This window comes from Coffea eugenioides, chromosome 5, assembly GCF_003713205.1.
Source record: "Coffea eugenioides isolate CCC68of chromosome 5, Ceug_1.0, whole genome shotgun sequence".
In the NCBI taxonomy this organism is placed as follows: Eukaryota; Viridiplantae; Streptophyta; class Magnoliopsida; order Gentianales; family Rubiaceae; genus Coffea; species Coffea eugenioides.
In genome coordinates, this window is record NC_040039.1 from 52340740 (window position 1) to 52360359 (window position 19620).

Below are 19620 nucleotides of genomic sequence, written 5' to 3' on the forward strand. Positions count from 1 at the left end.
TTCATTTGCGCAAGAAACAGACCAGTTCACCAAAGCCCGGTGCGAATGAGCATTAAATCTGATTTGAGTTCATCTTCACTGTCAAAGATCTCAACCATTGATGACTCAATTATATGTGTAACTAATATTCATGACCCAATTATGCCAGCTTAGCTCCATATATGCACACATATATAAAGACAATAAATATAAGACCCCTTCCTACAATAGCACAGCACTTGCGAAAGTATCAAGTCTTGTATTCCCAGCTCCCCAAAAAATCTTAAAAAAAAAAGGCATGTATACTATTTCCTGGACATTTGCTTCCAGTCAGAATTCATAGTGCATTTACTTACCGGAAACAATTGAGAGAACAAATTGTCAAATGAATCTGTGAAAGGAATTTTTATACCTAGTCTAAAGGAATTTTTATATCTAGTCTACTTTTCCTCTTATCTTTCATTTATTCTTTTGGTTTTACGGGGTTGGACAGGGGTAGGGGGAGGGGTTTTCAACTCGCTAGTCACTACCCCAGGGTTGTGAGCATATTTTCTGTCCTTTGAAACAATTATAGAAAAGGTTTCAGCCCGTTAGTTAGACGCCCTATTAACAGGTGTCCTCGCCTGGGCAGCAGCTGACATTCCACGTAATCGACCAGCAATTTCAGTGAAAGACGGCCTCACAACAGGATTGGGGGCCCAACATTGCTCCATTAAATTTCTCCATTCAGGATCACAGAAGCTTGGAATGGATGGCCTTAATGTGTTGTTTACAATACCTCCTATAGACCAAGGGGGGGAAAACCAGAACTTTTTTAGTCGAATTAAAATTCAAAGCTGGATCCCAAAAATGCTAAATCGATCACAAGTAAATCTCAACCAAAAGATAACATGCAAGGAAGCTAACATCAAAACTTCGATCAGTTACTATACATTCACATCTCTACGCAGCAGCCACATGAGAAGTGCTAAACATATATTTATATTACTTGTACGAGAAAAACACAGTGAAATTGATTACTACTAAACAAAGCATTCCACATAAAGCAGTCTATCACAGAATACAGTTGATGAAGCACCAAAATAAATTGATTTTGAGAAGAAGGATTTCCAAAATCAGTTTGAGCATTAATGGACAGAATCCTTTCTGCAAATTGATTTAACATATATGCAATTCAGAGACCGACCAATTTAGAGTGATATTCTGAGATTCTGTCTGGATATACTTCTTTCACAGAGAATCTATCCTCTAGACTCTGCAGTGGGCTAAGAATGGGCCCTGTACCGCCCCCCCCCCTCCCCAATTCTTTTTGGGGAATCAAGCAGTCCCCTTCTCTCATACAAAATGTAGGTTTTCTTGTCTGATGAAAATGATTGAGATATAGAACAAGCATATTTTAAGTACTTCACATGTCCATGCAAGTCACTTGGCATGTCCATTGCAATCATACTCGGAAGCATTTCATGGAAACCCAAATTTTCATTAGCATAATGCTACAAGAGTCACATAGTAGCAAAGCATGGTACAAGGTTCTTTGATGTTCATCTAAATGTTACACTACAAGTAACAAATTATGCCTCCAGATTCTGGCTGATGCGTATTTTCAAAAGTGAACTAAAAAGGCTGAACACCAATAAGATGATCACATCAAGAAATTCGTAAAATGTCAGCTATATCAAAGGGAAAAAAGCCCACCTATAAAATTGCTCCATAATGCATGTTGCGCTAAGGCTCCTCAACCAGTCCAGAATCTCCCACAGAAACAATACAAACGAGAAAACATCAACCTGTTGAACAAACATCCATGATATGAGGTTACAAACAAGTTGACTAGACACACAGAAAACCAACTAAAACAATACAAAAGTTCAACTCGATATTCAGTGTATCACATCCAGCAAGCTCTTTGTTTCCTCATCTTTTTATGCTTCCTTTTTGAGTTGTATACTTGTGCAGCATGTAAAAAGGTGAAAACAGGAGGTCTGCATGCTGATATGACCGTCGATCTAGATGTCATCCAAAAGAGGCTTCCCTCAAACCCTTCTACCACAATTTCTTCATAGGAATTTACATGGTGGCAACTCACCTTTTCAGAAACCTTATTGCTGCTACCATTCAGAAGCTCTGGAGCCATCCAAGGAAGTGATCCCCGAACTCCACCAGAAACCAAAGTGTTCCTTTTTATTTTTGAAAGACCAAAATCACCAACCTGATTCATAGCACTATACAATATCACTTGCTTGACATCGAACTATGCTTGAAAAGTCTAGTGGATGCCTACCAGGGTACCATCAGAAGAATCATTGTATTCATTAGCAACATGTAAAACAAACCTAAAATGAGTACCTTGCATATAGGTCGTGAAGAATCTTTTAAATTGACCAGTAAATTATCGCATTTCAAATCAAAATGCACAATGTTCTTTGAATGCAAATATTCCATTCCAAAGGCTGCATCCATGGCAATAATAAGCCGCTTCCGACGATCAAGATGCCTGCAAAGTTAGATATAACACAACAAAGAAGAAAACTATGAGCAGCTAGAGAAACTGTGGGCATGAAGAGTGAGATTGTTTGACAGCAGAATACTGTCGGTGAAATTCGCAAAAGACTCGAGCTTTAGGGACTGCTCCACTTCGTTATACTCAAAAAGACGAAGAAAGAACTTTAGGACCAAACCTTACGATAATATAGAAGGCAGAGCCTTTACCTATCCTTTCGCAGTAAAACATGCCTTAAAGAACCATCAACCATATATTCTGCTACCGTAGCAAGTATCCCTCCAGGCCCATCTTGCACCACACCATAGAAGGCCACCACATTTGGGTGGTGAAGCTTTGACAGAATTTCAGCTTCTCGCCAAAACTCTATGGTCTGCAAATATACATACATACATATATGTATAAATAGTAACTATAAAACAGTATACACAACAAGAGAAGAAGCATAACATGAGAGCACAACTAAGAGTGTGAATGCCTGTGTGCGGTATGCCTACTTATCAAATTATCAAACAGTGATAATAAATAGCATATTCCACCGTCAAATGAGTCTCTTCAGCTAAAAAACTATGGTTCATAAGAACAGAAATTTATTGCTGGGAAGACATCATCAAAATAGTAAGAGACTACAAATGAGCTATCATTACCAATCTTTCCTGCTCTGAAGATCGACCAATGAAACAACTCTTCTTTATCCTTTTGATTGCAACATCTGTTCCTCTCCATTTCCCATGACAGACTGTTCCAAATGTGCCAGAACCAAGTTCCCTTAGTTCCTCAAGATCTTTGTTATTTATGAGCTATGAACAAAATTACCAAATTCTAATCAATGTCCCCTGCTTAGAGTCAAATAAGAAATGACATGATAAACACAAACTACTATAAGAAAAGAAGACTTCTTTGCTAATCAATTTAAAGCAGGTTATGTTTACAGGTAGCTTTATTCTTATAACCCTCTTCCCAACAAATTGTACATTTTTTATCCTCTGTTTGACTAATTTTAAGTGTATGCCCGCACTACGATGGGAGAGAACAAGAAAAACATTATAGACAAGGTAGAGACATGCACAAAAAGGTGAACTGGTCTCGAAATACTTTTTCGCGACTAAAAGTATGGCATCTATGATTTACAACTAAACTCAGAATGTCCTAAGTTCCGGTTGTATTTGACATCTTTACACAATTGATTTCTTCAAGCAAGATGTACAATACGCATTAATCATAAAATGAGACTTCTTTTGAGTGATTTTTCTTCTTTTTTTTTCTTGCTCTAAAGGGGGAGGAGGTCCTGGAGATGTGGTTATTTTGGCAGTACTCATATTTAAGCAGTTGAACACATTGAGCAAATGAGTTGACATTCCCGTTAAAGAGAGAGTGAAACACTAATGCAGCAAAAAAGACTAACCTACTCTTACCCTCTATGAGGTATCAGGGGATTAAATATAGAAAGATCATGCACAAGTTTCAGTTGCTAGTGAGCATCATTTTTTATAGCAGCCAAGTTTAATCCTCGGCAAATATACAGAGACAATTTTATCTCATTTGGTCACCTTGTCGCAACTCTCTGCCTAATAATTGCTAATTTTCTAACAAAAAAACGAGATAACAACATGAGATTGTTCATCATTGACTTAATCACCAGGAACATCCAAAGAATTAAGATGGAAGAGTATTGATTCGATTAGCTCCAACCAGCAAGCAATGCTGGCACATTATGAGAAATAACAGTAGCAAACAATAAAGCTCACCCATAAATCATCAGAAAAAATGAAAATGGAATGAAAAGGCATCTCACCTGCAGAGAGTCTATATCAATATCCACCAAAAACGGATCGAGATTCGGCAAACCAATGTCTATTTGTCCGTCCTACCGGCATAAATAGATATTAGATAATAAGCTGAAAATAACATACCTTATAAATGTTTATAAACCGGAGGGAAAAGCACCTCATATTCCGAGCCTTCTAATCTTGTATGATCTGTCAAATCATCATACTGTATGGCTTCACTGATTTGCACATTAGATGGGTGGTAATCAGAATGAGAAACTACAGCTTCAGCTGCATTTGTACATGGTGATTCTTTTCGGTCATCTTCTCCAAAATTTCCACCTGTATCTACATGGCCTAAACAAATTCCCTCCTGTGTCAATGGATCAAAACAATAAGCTACAGAAGCTTCTTCGTCAACTTTTGGCAGTCCAGCCAAATATCCAGTATGGTCTTGGTCAACTAGAGACACGTCCTTTCGTGCAAAATCATTCCCAGCCAATTTTTGGAAGAATGACCATTGCTTAGGTTCATGGTTTTCAACGTTCAGACTCATACCAGCTCCATCCTTCTGGAGTGGTCCAGCGTCTGCAGGGCTATTAGAAAGAATGGCCTTTGAGAAAATGTCTGAAAGGAAATCACGAGGAAATCTGTCATTTATATCAATAAGAATATCTGGCTGCTCAGGTCTAGAAGCATCTGAGGTCTCCCCATGATTAATATCCTTTGTTGAGCTCCCTATCCAAGCAGAAGAATGCCCATGCGCATTATCTGTCATGGTCTCACTAACAACCTTGTCTACCCTATGAGCTTCAGGAAGACTACATACTGGATGTTCTGGGTGTTTTCCAGAATCCACTCTGTTCACAAAACTAACTTCAGATTTAGCTTCGGCTATGTCATCGACCAGGAGATTCTGAGCATTATACTTGACACGACTCATATCACGGTCAGCAATTAGACCCTGATTCTTGTGATCATCATCTTTGGCATCAACAGAGTTAGGTACAGTCTGCTTCATCTTTGAAAGTGTCATCTGTCCATCAACAGTGGTTTGAGAATCAACAAAACCAGGATGATCAGCAGAAATGCCTTGCTCTATCTGCATATTGGACTTTTCAGTTTGGGATCTCTGAACTGATTCTGCAAGTAACTCCGGCTCCAGAATATCCGCATGTGAATGTGTCATAAGAAACTGAGAACTACGTGAATTGTCTGACTTGGACAACCTGTAAAGTAGCTCTGCTTGCTCTCTTGGGATTCGTTCAGAACGAAAGACACTATGTGAAGAAGCAGAAGGCTCGAAGTAGCTCAAATCAATTGGACCAGATTCAGTAGCAATACCACTTCCAGCATAATAGTCACCACTTGGTTTACCTACCTGATCTGAATTAGCAGCATCTGCCAGTGACGTGACCTGTGGATGATCCTTTGCCTTCTCCTCATTCTTTGATGACATTAAAGGAGATTCTCTGTCCAGGTTAGGGAACACGATTGATGCTTCATCAACAGGAACAAAGTCCTTTATGTTATCATTAGATCGTTTTGAGGAGAAAAGGTGATCATTTACTAGTAACTGATCACTTGCACTCTCACCTTCTTGGTAGGCAGTACCACCAACTTTCAGCTTCGCCTCTTTAAGTTGCATCTCTTTATTTGCACCCTCCAACAGCTGCTCTACAAAGCCCTTTTGTTGACCTACATGCCCGTGAAATTGCCATTGAACAGCACCATCAACAGGTGATAAATGATCCGGGTGCAACTTATATTGCATGGATTGCTGCCTATTTTCATTGTAATGCAGCATTTGTCCATGATAAAAGTGCGAATCAGTTGCAGAAGGATTGGAGGTATTTGGTAGAACAAGTTGAGAAGGTTCAGTGGTTGATAATGATACATCAAAGTCAGCCAAAGGAAAGGTACCAGCACCAATATAGCCAGCTGCAGCTCTATTTGTCTCCTCAACAATTGACCCATCTAACTCATCCATGTTGTTTGCGGAACAACTTGCCAGACCATGCAGAGTTGAGCTTTTCCTCAATCCCATGTCCATGCCATTGACAGCTACTACATACTGAAACTCAGAACCACCATCAGAATTCGCTATACTAAAATGAGCATCATCCAGATCACTAATGGAGAAGAGAAATAATCTAAGCTTATTTGATCCTTCTCCATCTTCTAGTACTTTGCATTCCTCCATCATATTCTGCAAATCCTCATCACTAGACACAGAAACTAAGGCATCAAGATCCTCCCCAGGAAGCTGGTATTTAATGGAATAAGTTTGGTCATAAATCGCACTTGTTTTCTGCAGCAATTCCTGCCATGCAATGTCCTTGTTTATGCGGATCATGCGAGTTTCACCCCCAACATACCTGAGCTTTCCATCACTTGGACGGGGTATGATTTTACCCCCAAAGCTGCAGAGGATCTTCAGCTTTATTGATGAGCCATCAGATGCTCCAGACAATGTATAAGCAAGTGTTTGATAGTTGTTGTAGTCTGATGAAGTTCTTGGAAATGATTGTGCAGATACATAGTAGCTTTTGTTCTCATACGGTGAAGAATTATTTGGCTCAAGCACTTGTGACCCCTTTTCAACCGCAGAAATATCTGGCCCACTCTCAGATCCAGTATGACTAATGCCTAAAATGCCTTTCAGATCCAAATAACTAGGTGTACAAAGGGGATCCCCATTAACGTATGAAACAAATTTCTTACTGGGATTAACCCGATCACGCATGAACTCAAAAGCAAATTCCTCACCTGTTTGTATAGAGTAATTACGCACAGGCTTAACTTCTGAAATGTTATGCTCTGAAGACCTCACATTTGCATTTGCATTTACATAACCCAGAGAGTATGCTACATGTTGAGGATCTAGTTCTCCATTACAATGATCTGCAGAATTGCGTTGAGCTTGCATATGAGTTTTTGACTGCTGCATCATAGAGAGAATAAACTTCCCCCTCTCTGAAACCCGTTTATACAGGAACAACCAATTGTAACAGCACGATACAGTTGTTATAAGGAAGACATAAAGAAGCACCACAACCTTTGATGCAACAGAAAAGTATATGAGCCGGTATACAAGTCTATTGGCACTTGTGAGTAACATGTATCTTAAATCTCTGTAACATTGCTACAGAAACTTGGAAGCTTTCAGATTGAACTGTTCGCAGACAAAGGTAACCAAATTTTTGCTATCGCTACCAAGAAATTGGCAGCCCAAAGCACAGAAGCAGTCTTCTCTAAGAAGCCACAAGCAATCAGAGCACACTCACCACATAATCTGCATAAAATACATTAGTCCAGGCAAGCAATTCGACTTAACACTAAGTAGATAACTAAAAACAAGTCATGACCGATGCCTTAAATTAACTCACCATATTAAGTAAATAAAAAAGTTCTTCTGTTTGCATCAACTTAAAAAAAAAAAAAAAACCCTAAAAATCAGGAGAACTAAAAATAATGGATAGGTACTTTGCTTGGGAAAAATAATCGAGATTTTAAGTGAAGCTGATATTTTTAGTGGCCTTTCATTAAAAACACCTCCAGTCCTACAACTAAATATTCCAAAAGTTTATATTGCATTTAGAAACTATAGCGAAACTTTCATATCCAAATTTTATTTATAAGACACTGTCAGATAATTTTTCAAATTTACTTCAAAAACCCATTTTAAAGCCATTAGCTCTGTCCATAATATTCTACCTACGGCACACCAATGAGAACTATGGTTCATCTAAAATGAAATATATTCCATATCGCCAGGTACATCAGTGATGGTAAAAAAGAAAGTAAAATTTTCCAATAAAAGATACGGAAATACTAACATGAAATGACAAATTTGAGGGAGGTAACATGTGGAATAAATCTATCGTCCATGAGATAGAAGTAAAAGAAGTAATTATTTCACCAAGAAGCTTCAAAGGGAACATTCTATTGCTACAAGTTCAAAAATGGCAGATACGGGTAGTCGTTATAATATCCACCGTACATTAAGTCATTAACAGATAATCACACCAAACATATCGAATGATCAATCAAAATAGAACAGATGAAGTAGAAAAGTTGAGTAAACATTAAGGGAAAAGCTCGAATCCAAAAGAAATACAGATCTAATGTAGCAAAAGAGTAAAGAAAAAATACAACAAAAAGGTATCTTGGGTGGAAGAACCAATGGAAAAGGAAAAAGAAGAAGTTGGTGGAGTAATGAAATATAAGAAATTAGCTCAGCATGGGAAGGTTGTAGTTATGTCTTGGTACAGTCAAACATATGACATTACCTTAAAGATGCGTAGTAGTGTAGAGCACATAAAAATACGTCTCTCCCTCTCAATCCGGGGCCGAATTTCTTATACTAAATGATAGTATAAATAAACCTCCTCCTCCTCCTTAGTAGTCCTTAAATCAGTTGGAAAAGAATTGGATTTGGTACTCCGCCTCCCTTCTTAATCAGTAATCAATCTGGTGCGTCTTCTCTTCTTGCGATGAATAGGAATAAAGAATTCCTTCTTCTTCTTCTTCCACGCACGTTTCCAGTTTAATAAGCTGGAGTTTGAGTTGAATCAGATTCATAAATGAAACGGTTGAATTGAAAATTTTCCCATTAACCTTCGGACCTTTCTGCGTAGCTTTGTAGTCAAAATAGAAGGCCATTCATTTGTCCATTCCCCATTTCGCCCCTCCTTGCTTGGCAGTTGGCTCTTCTACTTTCCTCTTTTTCCAATTCCAGTTTCATCTATCTAGGAGTAATTCTTTTTTCGATTTTAGGATTTCTTTATTATTTTACTTTAACAAATAAAGACAAAGGATTCTCTTCTCTTCTCTTCTTCTTTTTTCTTTTTTTTTATTTATTTTGCTCCGATGTTGAAATAAGGCTTATGAAAATATCTAAATTATTATTTGTATTTCTATAAAGACTTCGATTTATTGATGATCAATGCAAAGCTGAAAATAGATTCATCTGAATTGCTATCTACCGGTGGCATTTTGATGATGGGTTCTGCGCCAATAATTAAATATTGATACTCTTTTTTCTTTTCTGTTTTGTTTGGGTTGGTTGGGTAAGTACTGCAAATAGGGGAGAGACGTTTTTAATGTTGGATTCACCAGAAGAAAAAAAATGTGTGGAAAAAAAAAAAAAAATCTTACCCGCCACCCAAAAGAACTCCAGGAATGAATTTCCCCTACTATCACCGCCACCCAAAAGAATTACGTACGTAAAAACTGATGCTTGGCCCACGGACGGACGGGCAGATTGTCTTGCTCTTGCTTCGATTCAACTTCATGTTCGTTCCACTACTGTTTTTTCCACTCAATAATAATATATAATATTTGCACAATGGGTCCAATTTTCACCAACTTGTAAAAACTGACCTGAATGTTACTACTTTGCTAATGAAACGCAACTGGTTGCAGCCAAAAGTAACTAAAAGCCATGGCCGGCAGGAGACCTGATGATGGCTGACAGACCACCGGCACTACACCGCGCCACTTTCATTAACTTCAACAGATATCGGATTTTCTTAATGTATATTGTGGCCTTTTTACTGCGCTTTATAAATGCAATGCATTTCTTATACTAGTAGTTCCCAGTTGGGTACGTACTTTTAGTCAGCACCAAGGTCTATTAGTTCTTTTGAAAGCAAGTGATATATATATATATATATATATATACACGAGCACTCGTACAAGAGAAACATACTCCAGGTACCATACGCTGTAAAGAAATGTGAAAATTCCACCCCCGACTTAGAAGCAAGTAAATGACTGACTTCAAAAAGAATGTAAAAACTATATATGCATATGCCATGTTGCCGGTAGTGCACACGGTGCTGCATCAGTCCAATCCTTTTACCTTGTCATCTGCATGGATGCACTCGGTCGTCTGTCCTTGTTCCGCAATAATGTCGAGGCATAAAAGAAAAAAACTGTGATGGCGCTATCAGCTCAGAGAATTCTGCAGTCTCCTCCTCCTCTGAAAGGGGAGCAGGGTCATGTATCAACAAATACATATTATGTCCTGTCCGCTAATGCATAAAAGAACAAATACCTACTTCTTCACGTCTTCATAATGGCTCAAGGCTTCCTCAAATTTCAGCCAAAGTGGACCCGTCTCCTGAAGGTTTACATTCTGCGGTCCAGCAAGATAAGCCTGAACAACAAACTGGGGTGTTCTCTCCCTGTTGATACCATCACGTAACCTCTCAAGTCATATGAAAGACACAAATGGCTAGGAAGTCTATTTTGACATCTAAACATGACCCAAAAACATACCTCCCTTCGTATTCTGATAGCCAAGCCAAATAGGCAGCACCAAAATACATGGAGACAAAAGGCTTGCAGAGGTCGTCAACTGAATCTACTATGTAAGCCTTGTAGCCGACATCCCTAGTCGTCAACTCAAGTGAGTTAAAAGCATTAATAAGATGTACAAATCGCTAGTTACATGATGCTTTAGTTTTACAAAGAAGAGAAAATGCCCCACCTAAAAATAGAAGCCCTTTACAAAATCAGACATCAAAAGAAAAAGGTTGAAGAAGCAAAGCCGAAGCATTTTGAGGATTACAAGTGCATTGACCTTTTAGACTTTTACAAGATACTTCCACGTGGGTCAAGGAAAAATTAGACATCAACTACCATTTAAACTGATGTCATTAAGCAACAGCCCTTAGGCTCGTATACTTGGCCAACATAAGTAGTTGTCCAGTGAAATCATCTAAGAATGCTAAAAGCCTAGGAAGCAATAAAATGAGCACTCATCCTCAGATAAGAAATGGCAGATTTCGAATAAATCACATACTTGTAAAGCCATCGTGCTGTCGGGTAGTCAATTCCCATCAAACCAGTACGTTGTCCAACTCCATTCACAAAGCGCATGCTAACAATCTCCGCAATAGCACACAAAACAGTCTGCACGAGAATGAGCTTATAAATGATAAAATACATTATCTCCTTCCCTCAAATACACAAAGCAGTCAATTCCCATCAAGGAGAATGATGTAACCACACTAGAAGAGTCCAATAAGAAGAGTCATGTTAGGCAAAAGAACGCATCTTAAAAGGGCCGCAGAATGGGTTTTGTCTAAGAAACCCTCTCTTTTTTTCTAACTGAATGGACAGTAATCAAGTACTTACAGGTTCTACTCGTCTTGTGCTGAAGTGCTTTGAAAGAATGATTTCCGAAACAGCCTATAGAAGAAACAGCAGCATAAATCAGGCACAGTTTTGAGTCTGAACAGTACAGTAAGTGCTATACAGAAACGTGAACAATTCTTGAGGCTTCTAAGATGAGAAAATGCTTCCTCTTATCTCACTGGAAAGGTCAAACAGCAGAGATATCTTGGACAAAATTTCATGAAGCATTACCATCACAAATGAACGAATCCAAGCGCTCAATGAAGAAGTTTGAATGATTACTTGTTCGCTGGATTGTCACAATTAGCACATCTAGACTATATAGCATGTAAACATATCAAATACTAATAAACAAGGATAAGAGAGTGATTTCCGAATTATAGAACTAATTAATAACATCAAGATATTTGCTTGAGTATTTGTTTTGTCCCCTTTAAGGCATCCTATGATTAAATCATAGCAATTGAATGAATATAGGTACAAACAAAACTCATTACGTCAGTCAACCCAGCTATTAAAAGAAATTAAAAACTCCCATAAGCCTGCAGCAGTTTTGTCTAAGAAAAGCCCATGACGTGTCTGCTTGCGAGCACAAACAGTTAATTGGCATTAAAGATGAATTAACATCAAGTGAAACTACACAGGTATGCAGAAAACGAACTTAGAGCACAATGGAAAAGGAAATTGCAAAATGCGTTCCCAAGAGAGATCAAATTAAAGAAAAAGGCTAACATTCAATCGTCAGTCATTAAATACGCATTGTATAAACAATATCTCACCCTTAGTTCTACACGGGAAAGATAAGGCCTCTTCTCTGTGTCATGAGAAAATCGAACTTTTCCCTTTTTCTCGCCTGACTTCATCCATTCCTTATTGACATTGGGATGAATCCACATATCTTCCATGTCTTCTTTCGAAGTTCTGGAGTCCCAAGTTGTATTCAATGGACCTGCTGCCTCATGTATAAACACACAAAATTTCTCTTTCAGCACAAATTGGAGTGAATTAATAAAGATAGAATGAGATTCACAGTAGTCATATCATAAAATTCAAACTGCTAATTTGGTAAAAGTCAAACTAGTCAGGTTTCAAGGATTGACCTAGAAAAATTGGAAATAGATTAGACTGATTAGGCACTACTTGCAAGGAATTCATACTAATAAAACACCAGAAAAGATATTTCATTCTGGAGATGCAGCCTCATCTTCAATGAGGAAAGTGCACTTCTTCTGTCTCCTTAACTAAGGTAGCCAAACAGAATTTCAGCTTTCTGTTTTGGTGTAAAGACAAAATAGTTAAACCCAAAATGTTCTAGAAACTAAGATGAGATATTTCTAGGACAGAACAACTTAATCTGAGTCCTCCACTTATTCTGTCACTAAACCAACAACATAACCAGAATCATATTCCAACAGGGAGACTGCATTTTTTCATAGATTAATCAGAAGATAACGAAATTTGAAACAGAGTCAAAAACAGCGGAACATGTGTATCGACCAACTTATAAAGCAATGATCATAATACTTGCACATAAAAAAATTTACAAGTTCAGCTCAACTTATCACCTTCGAGTTAACGAGGAACCATACACTAATCAGCAACAGAGTCTTATGTGAGTATATATATTGACACAATTCGTTTACCCACCCTAGATTGATTAAACTGACAACTATATGAGTTATTTCAAGCTACAGTAGAGCATAGCAGTAAACATTCATTGTTGCACAAAATCAAAATGATCTCCATGCCAAAAATAGCATCTTCATCAAGTAGCCAGTAGAATGAGAATACTAGCTTCTAAATAGGGATTTACTTCCTTGTATTATTGTCAAAACTACAAATTATGTAGTACAGATATTAAATAAAAAAACCAATAACGTCAGCCTTGAGACTGTAGTGTTAAAGAAAACAATATTGATGACAAAGAACCTAGGTTTACGCTTATCAAACTTGTAGCAAAGCACCTTTTGTTTTTGTAACTGCAGGAGCTGCTGAAGAAGCCGTAGGCAGAGGACTAACTTCAAAGACTTTTCTGCAAAAACATTAACATAAAGTGGTTGTTAACAATTATTGCCATGTATATTATTATATTATGCTGGAGTTTAATGCCAAATATCCTTCTGAACAATTTTTAAGATACCTCCATAAGACATCAATTTACATCTATTATGTCAAATTGTACGGCAATTAGAATAAATTGTTTCTCAGTACTCATAATCTCACTCTGATGGCTTGCTAGGTAGAAGCACTAAATTGCCATAAAAAACCTATGCGAGAGAGAGAGAGAGAGAGTTCAAATTTAACAGCCTTTGGTATTCGCTTGAATGATAATCAGGTCTGGATTTCAGAAACTTTCCATTCTCTTCATCAAGTGCAGTCTGCTGTTTAAATTATGTTTCCAAATGATAGAATATTTATTGGTGGCAGAAATTTATTCCCACAAGTCAGGACATTTTTGCCATATCCACTATAATAAGTTAACTGTCTGACTAAGCCTACTCTTTGTTCTAGGTAACTTTGGATTTTAGATCAATCATTCTCTAATAACATGTTGGTAGAGAGATGCCTGTCATTTCGTAGACATAAACATTCAAGACTCCATGTGCTGTATCCAAATATCACTTGCATGATGATTGCTCAAGATTTCTGTTATTATAGGATGTAATGTATCAAAAACTAGTCTGGAAAATCAAGCACCATTCCAACATGAATCAAACATGAACTCCAAAATAATACATGTGATCCATACACATGAATCCAACATGACATATGCATCTTGGTGAAGAGCTAATAAATAAAAATCATGACAAAAAGTAAATACCTAGATGGAAGACTTTCCTTTACAGCAAGATACTGTTTCCAGTATTGCAATGTTGACTTGTGAGCCGCCTTCTTTGTGCCAGCTTTATAAGCCCTTACCATGAACTCCTCGCTTCTTTCTCTGAATAAACAATTATATGTCAGACACTAGCATTTATAGCACTTTGAAATTTCCACATCAACTACAATATTCCCAAAAGTTTACTCAATGCCTTTTGAAAAAAGATGTCCTACTTTACGGGACAACTCACACCCGTAAACTACATCAAACAGAGAAATAAAAGCACAGGGGCAACCATGTTGATCATGACTATTTGATAACTATAGGAATGTGTTGGAGTACCACCTTTTTTCTTGCATAAGGTATCTAGAAACAAATAAGGTATTACACTGCATTTTTGTTAGAGAAAAAAGGAGATGATTCGCAGCGCATAACATGGGATGCAAAGCAGTTATTTTCAGACAAAGAGTCCAAATTAAAAAGGATACCACAAAAACACAGATAAAAAAATTTTCAACATACTTTTGGTCATAATTTGACAACCACTTGAGATATGCAGCACCAAGATATACATTTACGAAAGGCTTGTATAGAACTTCTGGATTCCCTGATATTTCATACCTCTGATAACCCAAATCTCTGCAGGAAAAGTGCTTGCGTTATATTCATTATGAATAAGAGCAACCGAAAGTAAAATATTTTGAAAAGGTCAAACAGTCTTGATCAAAATCTTACTCCAATTCATACCTGACTAGCCATTGTGCAGTTTTTGGTAAGATCTGCATTATCCCCAGTGTAGTCTCCTTTGATTTTTTGTTATACTGAGTAGCCAGAGGCTGCCTATCACTTTCAAGAGTAGCGATTGCACAAATCATATCCTGCAGTACAGGAAGAAGACAATTAGGACTATATATTTGAACATCATTTATCAATCGACTAAGAATCATAAATTTTTACTGAAACTGAAATTTTTATTATTGAACAACTTTTTTCTTTGGTATCAGATGTTCAGCTGAACTTTCAATTTAATTCAGGATGAAATGAAGCCAACTGAATCGAGCTTGGGTTTAAACAAGCCGAACTCAACAAAAATTTAGCAAGCTCGCGCTTGAGAGCACCTAATATAAAGATATAGTTCGAGCCTAAAAAGGCTAAAATAAGAATAGATAATAATTATAAAACTCTTTTTAGTGGATAAACTAGACATTATACCATATTAATGGGCTCGATCAAGCTTGACGAACCTTCGAGTAGAGCATCATAGTACTCGAGCTTGGTTACTCATTCGACAGGTGAATTGAGCTGCTTGAGCTTTTTGGATACCAGGTCGAGTCGTTGACCAAGCAGGCTCGCCAAGCTCATAAACCAGATCAATTCATTTGCACCCTTAACATCACTAGATGTGGACCTCACCCCAATTCACAATTCTAAAGATGGCAATTCAAGTATGATACATTATTATGTTCCAAGCCTAGAGGAAATTGGCGGTGAAAACATTATGTGGGATTTGATCAACTGTGAGAGGAGATCTCAATAAAGATCTATATTGGAAATCATGATATGAAGATGTCCATGGCATGATGCGTTTGATAATAAAACTTTTTTAAGATTTCATATCACACATGCAATGACCAGCATAGATGCACTATCTTGAGCTGCCTCTCCCATGGCCATTGACTGACTGACTGACTGTAGCACCAGAGGAGAATGATAATTTCACAACAAATAACATCAATATTTTACATGTCAGGAAATCATTGTTGAGCATGTTTAAATAAATTAAACAAGAGAGAATGATGAAAAACTACGGATTACCCCGTCAATAAATGGAACATATGAGCTTTTCATTATGCCTTAATGGTTACTAGACTTATACTATGTGAGATGTTCGTGCTGCATTTCACATGAGATGAGGATGTCATACCGAATCTATCTGTGAAACAAAATGCCTTCGGACTATGATCCCTGCGACAGCCTGCGAAGGGAAAAATCCAATTTAAGTCAGGAAAGAACTGGAAAAAAAAAAGAAAACTGAATAATAGTAGTACTTTGAGAAGCGGGTCATTTTTGTGACGTCAGAATCAATTTTTTCAGAGCATGTGGATATAAACATCATTTGTTGGTCAAGATCCAGACATAAGACAAGGTAAAAGTGTAGTGTAAAACAACAAACTGTAACTTTCATTTCTGTTTTCGATAAGTATTTCAGTCGAAACTGCTTTACAACCAATACCTATTGATAAATCAAAATCAAAGCCATGATACCAACAACCACTTCAGGAGTCTAATAATGTCCAGAGTGAAGTTAAAAACTATCAAAATTAGCAAGGTATGCTAATTAGAGTGATTTCGATGCTGAAATACGCATTACCTTGATCTCAGTTTGTGTCAAATAAGGTTGGCCATCGGGATCGCGTGAGAGGTGGACTTTTGAACCTCTAGTTTCTCCAGCATTAAGCCATTCGGCTTGCACAGCAGGATCCATCCACATGGCCTCCAAGTCTTCGGGGTCCACACAATCATCCCAGTAAATAAAGCTGACAGTCATCCTCTAATTTGCGATAGCTTTTCCAGCATCTAACAGCAGAAGGAAGGCGGACTATTAATGAAGCACCAACTGCAGCAATGCAAAGACAAGCCCGCAACACATGAGTAAACATTGCTGTTGGCCCAGAAATAAAGATGTGCCATGGGAGACTTGGACTGGTGCTCTATCTACAAAGTGGGACATTAATAATTACTGTTGTACAAATTAAACAATACAGCTAAGTAATATTGCAGTAGCATTAGCTAGGGAAACAGGATTAACCAAAATTTTGAAATATGTCGTGGCAACCAAATTGGAGCCAAATGAAATTAACCATCCATCCATCACGATATTGATGCCTTAATGATTCTCAGCTTTAGATTATACTACTGGCTTGTAAGTTACATTCTGCAAAGCACCATTGAGAACGTATCGTAAAAATATACAAGAAGTCGGATTATTAGGATATAACCAAAAAAAAAAAAAATCACCAAATTCCAGAGTGCCGGCCCATTCAAAACAGCGAGTAAGGATTGGTATTCGTATTTCGATAAGCAGTACCAAATTAGAAATATTATATACGACATTTAACAATCATATTCTTCCCTTTGTTGTGGGGGGGGGGGGGGGGGGGGGGAAGTTTGCCAGGAGGATTTTGATTATATTATTATTATGACCATTATTGAGACCAAAAAAAAAAAACGGTCGGAGACTGTTGAAAGTTGAAAATAGCATGCAAGAATCATCTTCTTCCTTCCGTAATAGATAAATGCCGTAGGTAGTACATTAGAATAAATTCAGGAAAAATAAAAAGGGGGAGGAGGAGGTACCGTTGAGACTAGAAAAAAGCACGTGGATCATGAGATAATGGGCGGGAGGAGTTTCATTAATCTTAATCCCCTGTTGATGGCTGCAAGAAAGGAGGAATGGCTTCTCCAGTTGTCCAGGTTTCCACCCTCTCCCCCCCGGGAAGCAGCCCGGACGCACGTTTTTTCTTTTTTTTCCTCCTTCTAAATCAATACCAGCTTAATAAGAAGCCCCTTAAATTTTTGGGGATTTTTCTTTATAAATTTTTGTGAGGGCTAAATTTCGGTTATTAATTGGGAGTGGATTTGGATCGTATATCTTGAACATTGAGGGGGTGGTGGCGGTGGTGGTGGTGGTTGTACACGAGCAATGCAGCTTTTTGCAGTTTGGTGGGAAGAAGAGAGAGAGGGTGGGAGATGTGACACGTGGTCTGCCGCCCCTCTCTCCCACCTAAACCGTTGCTGCCTTTCAACGCTTAAAGCATCCCTCCCAAAATCCCCGTGGGGCCAAAAAAAAAAAAAAGGAAAATGGAAAATGGCCGGTGTCTTGCACTTTTAGTTGGTGAAAGAAAAAACAAATAAAAGCAAAATAGGAGTTTTGAATATATTTTTAATCGTCAAAGTTGATGTGAGTTGACAAAGAGATTAAATTAAAGTGCAACGAACAGAACAGTACAGAACATTAGGATGCGTCTACAGCACAGAAATAATTCTGATGTCTGTTGTGGTAGAAATTTAATCTCAACCACAAGATGGACTTGTGTGCGATATAGCCGTTGGATTGTACTTAGAAGAAGTGGCACGATTTCAGATGTAGTGGTTGGATACCGGTTGTAGAAGTAAAAGCTTTCATTTGACCAACCAAAGAAAATGATACATTGTTTGAAGGGGTAAAAAATGAATTTAACATATAAGGACACATAGGGCTGCCCAACCCGACACCATTTGTCACTGTAGACATATAAAATGAAGAAGCGCGAAACCGGACCAAGAAAAATAGCAACATAAATTAAATAAATAATTCGTGGAGGAGTGATATAAAGAACTGGTAATTCATAGAAAAAGGGGAAAATGAGCAGTTTATGGAGGAAAGCCAAAAATAAATAGTAATTAATGGGAACACAGGTATTACATATTAAACCCATTTATTCACTAGAAATTTTACTCTAAGGAAGGGAGAGAGACGGAGGGTTTGGAGTTTGTGATTGTGTGGAGATGATTTTGAAGTTTAAGGAATGGATATTTGAAATTTAACGATCGTTATACAACTTTCAAAATAAATACATTCATTCTAAATTTTTTTTTGGGATAATTTCATAAACCAAATCACGATCACTTTCTGTAAAGTATCACTTTCCCATAAACAACCAGCTCTTTATGGCTTTCCTCCATTATAAGAACAGAGTACCCATTTTTTCATAAATAAATTTATTTATCGAATAAAATAAAAATAAACCCGTTCCTCCATTATAAGAACAGAGTACCCATTTTTCCATAAATAAATTTATTTATCGGATAAAATAAAAATAAACCCATTTTTAATAAAAGACCAGCTCTTTATGGCTTTCCTCCATTATAAGAACAGAGTAAACAGAGTACCCATTTTTCCATAAACAAATTTATTTATCAGATAAAATAAAAATAAACCCGTTATCTAATAAAAGACCAACTTTTTATATCTTTCCTCCATTATAAGAACAGAGTACCCATTTTCCATAAACAAATTTATTTATCTGATAAAATAAAAATAAAACCATTTTCCAATAAAACAACAGCTCTTTATGGCTTTCTTCCATTATAAGAATAGAGTACCCATTTTTCCATAAACAAATTTATTTATCGGACAAATAAAAATAAACCCGTTTTCCAATAAAACACCAGCTCTTTATGACTTTTCTCCATAAATTATCTATTTTCCCATTTTTTTCATAAGCTAATTTATTAGTTGGATAAAATGAGAATAAAATTAGGTTGAATGCCAAATTACCCTTTTAGGATACAATGGAAAACAAGAAACTAACCTATAGCAAGTTTAAACTCCGTTTCCACTACAAAGATATGCAAGAAATTGT

The 19620-nt window shown here is 37.3% G+C and overlaps 2 protein-coding genes across 6 annotated transcripts; both read right to left on the minus strand.

The window, feature by feature from the left end:
* Positions 1–1649: 1649 nt before the first annotated feature.
* On the minus strand, positions 1650–8901 carry LOC113772004. The gene is made up of 8 exons (XM_027316543.1): positions 8541–8901; positions 4427–7543; positions 4275–4346; positions 3127–3279; positions 2689–2852; positions 2326–2473; positions 2066–2188; positions 1650–1766 (listed from the first exon to the last, which is right to left on the minus strand). Exons 2-8 carry the CDS (start codon positions 7367–7369, stop codon positions 1650–1652), a joined length of 3720 nt encoding a protein of 1239 aa, XP_027172344.1. The 5' UTR covers positions 7370–7543; positions 8541–8901.
* An 883-nt stretch (positions 8902–9784) lies between these two features.
* Positions 9785–17988, minus strand: LOC113772460. Of its 5 annotated transcripts, none has more exons than XM_027317052.1 (13): positions 17573–17988; positions 16587–16792; positions 16140–16190; positions 14963–15093; positions 14738–14854; positions 14216–14335; positions 13359–13426; positions 12174–12346; positions 11395–11448; positions 11060–11169; positions 10534–10647; positions 10314–10439; positions 9785–10234 (listed from the first exon to the last, which is right to left on the minus strand). In XM_027317052.1, exons 2-13 carry the CDS (start codon positions 16761–16763, stop codon positions 10207–10209), a joined length of 1269 nt encoding a protein of 422 aa, XP_027172853.1. In that variant the 5' UTR covers positions 16764–16792; positions 17573–17988; the 3' UTR covers positions 9785–10206. The 5 variants fall into 5 exon arrangements, with proteins under 5 accessions (XP_027172853.1, XP_027172854.1, XP_027172852.1 ...); XM_027317053.1 differs by having other exon boundaries at positions 12174–12343; positions 16587–16832; XM_027317051.1 differs by having other exon boundaries at positions 16587–16832.
* Positions 17989–19620: the final 1632 nt, after the last annotated feature.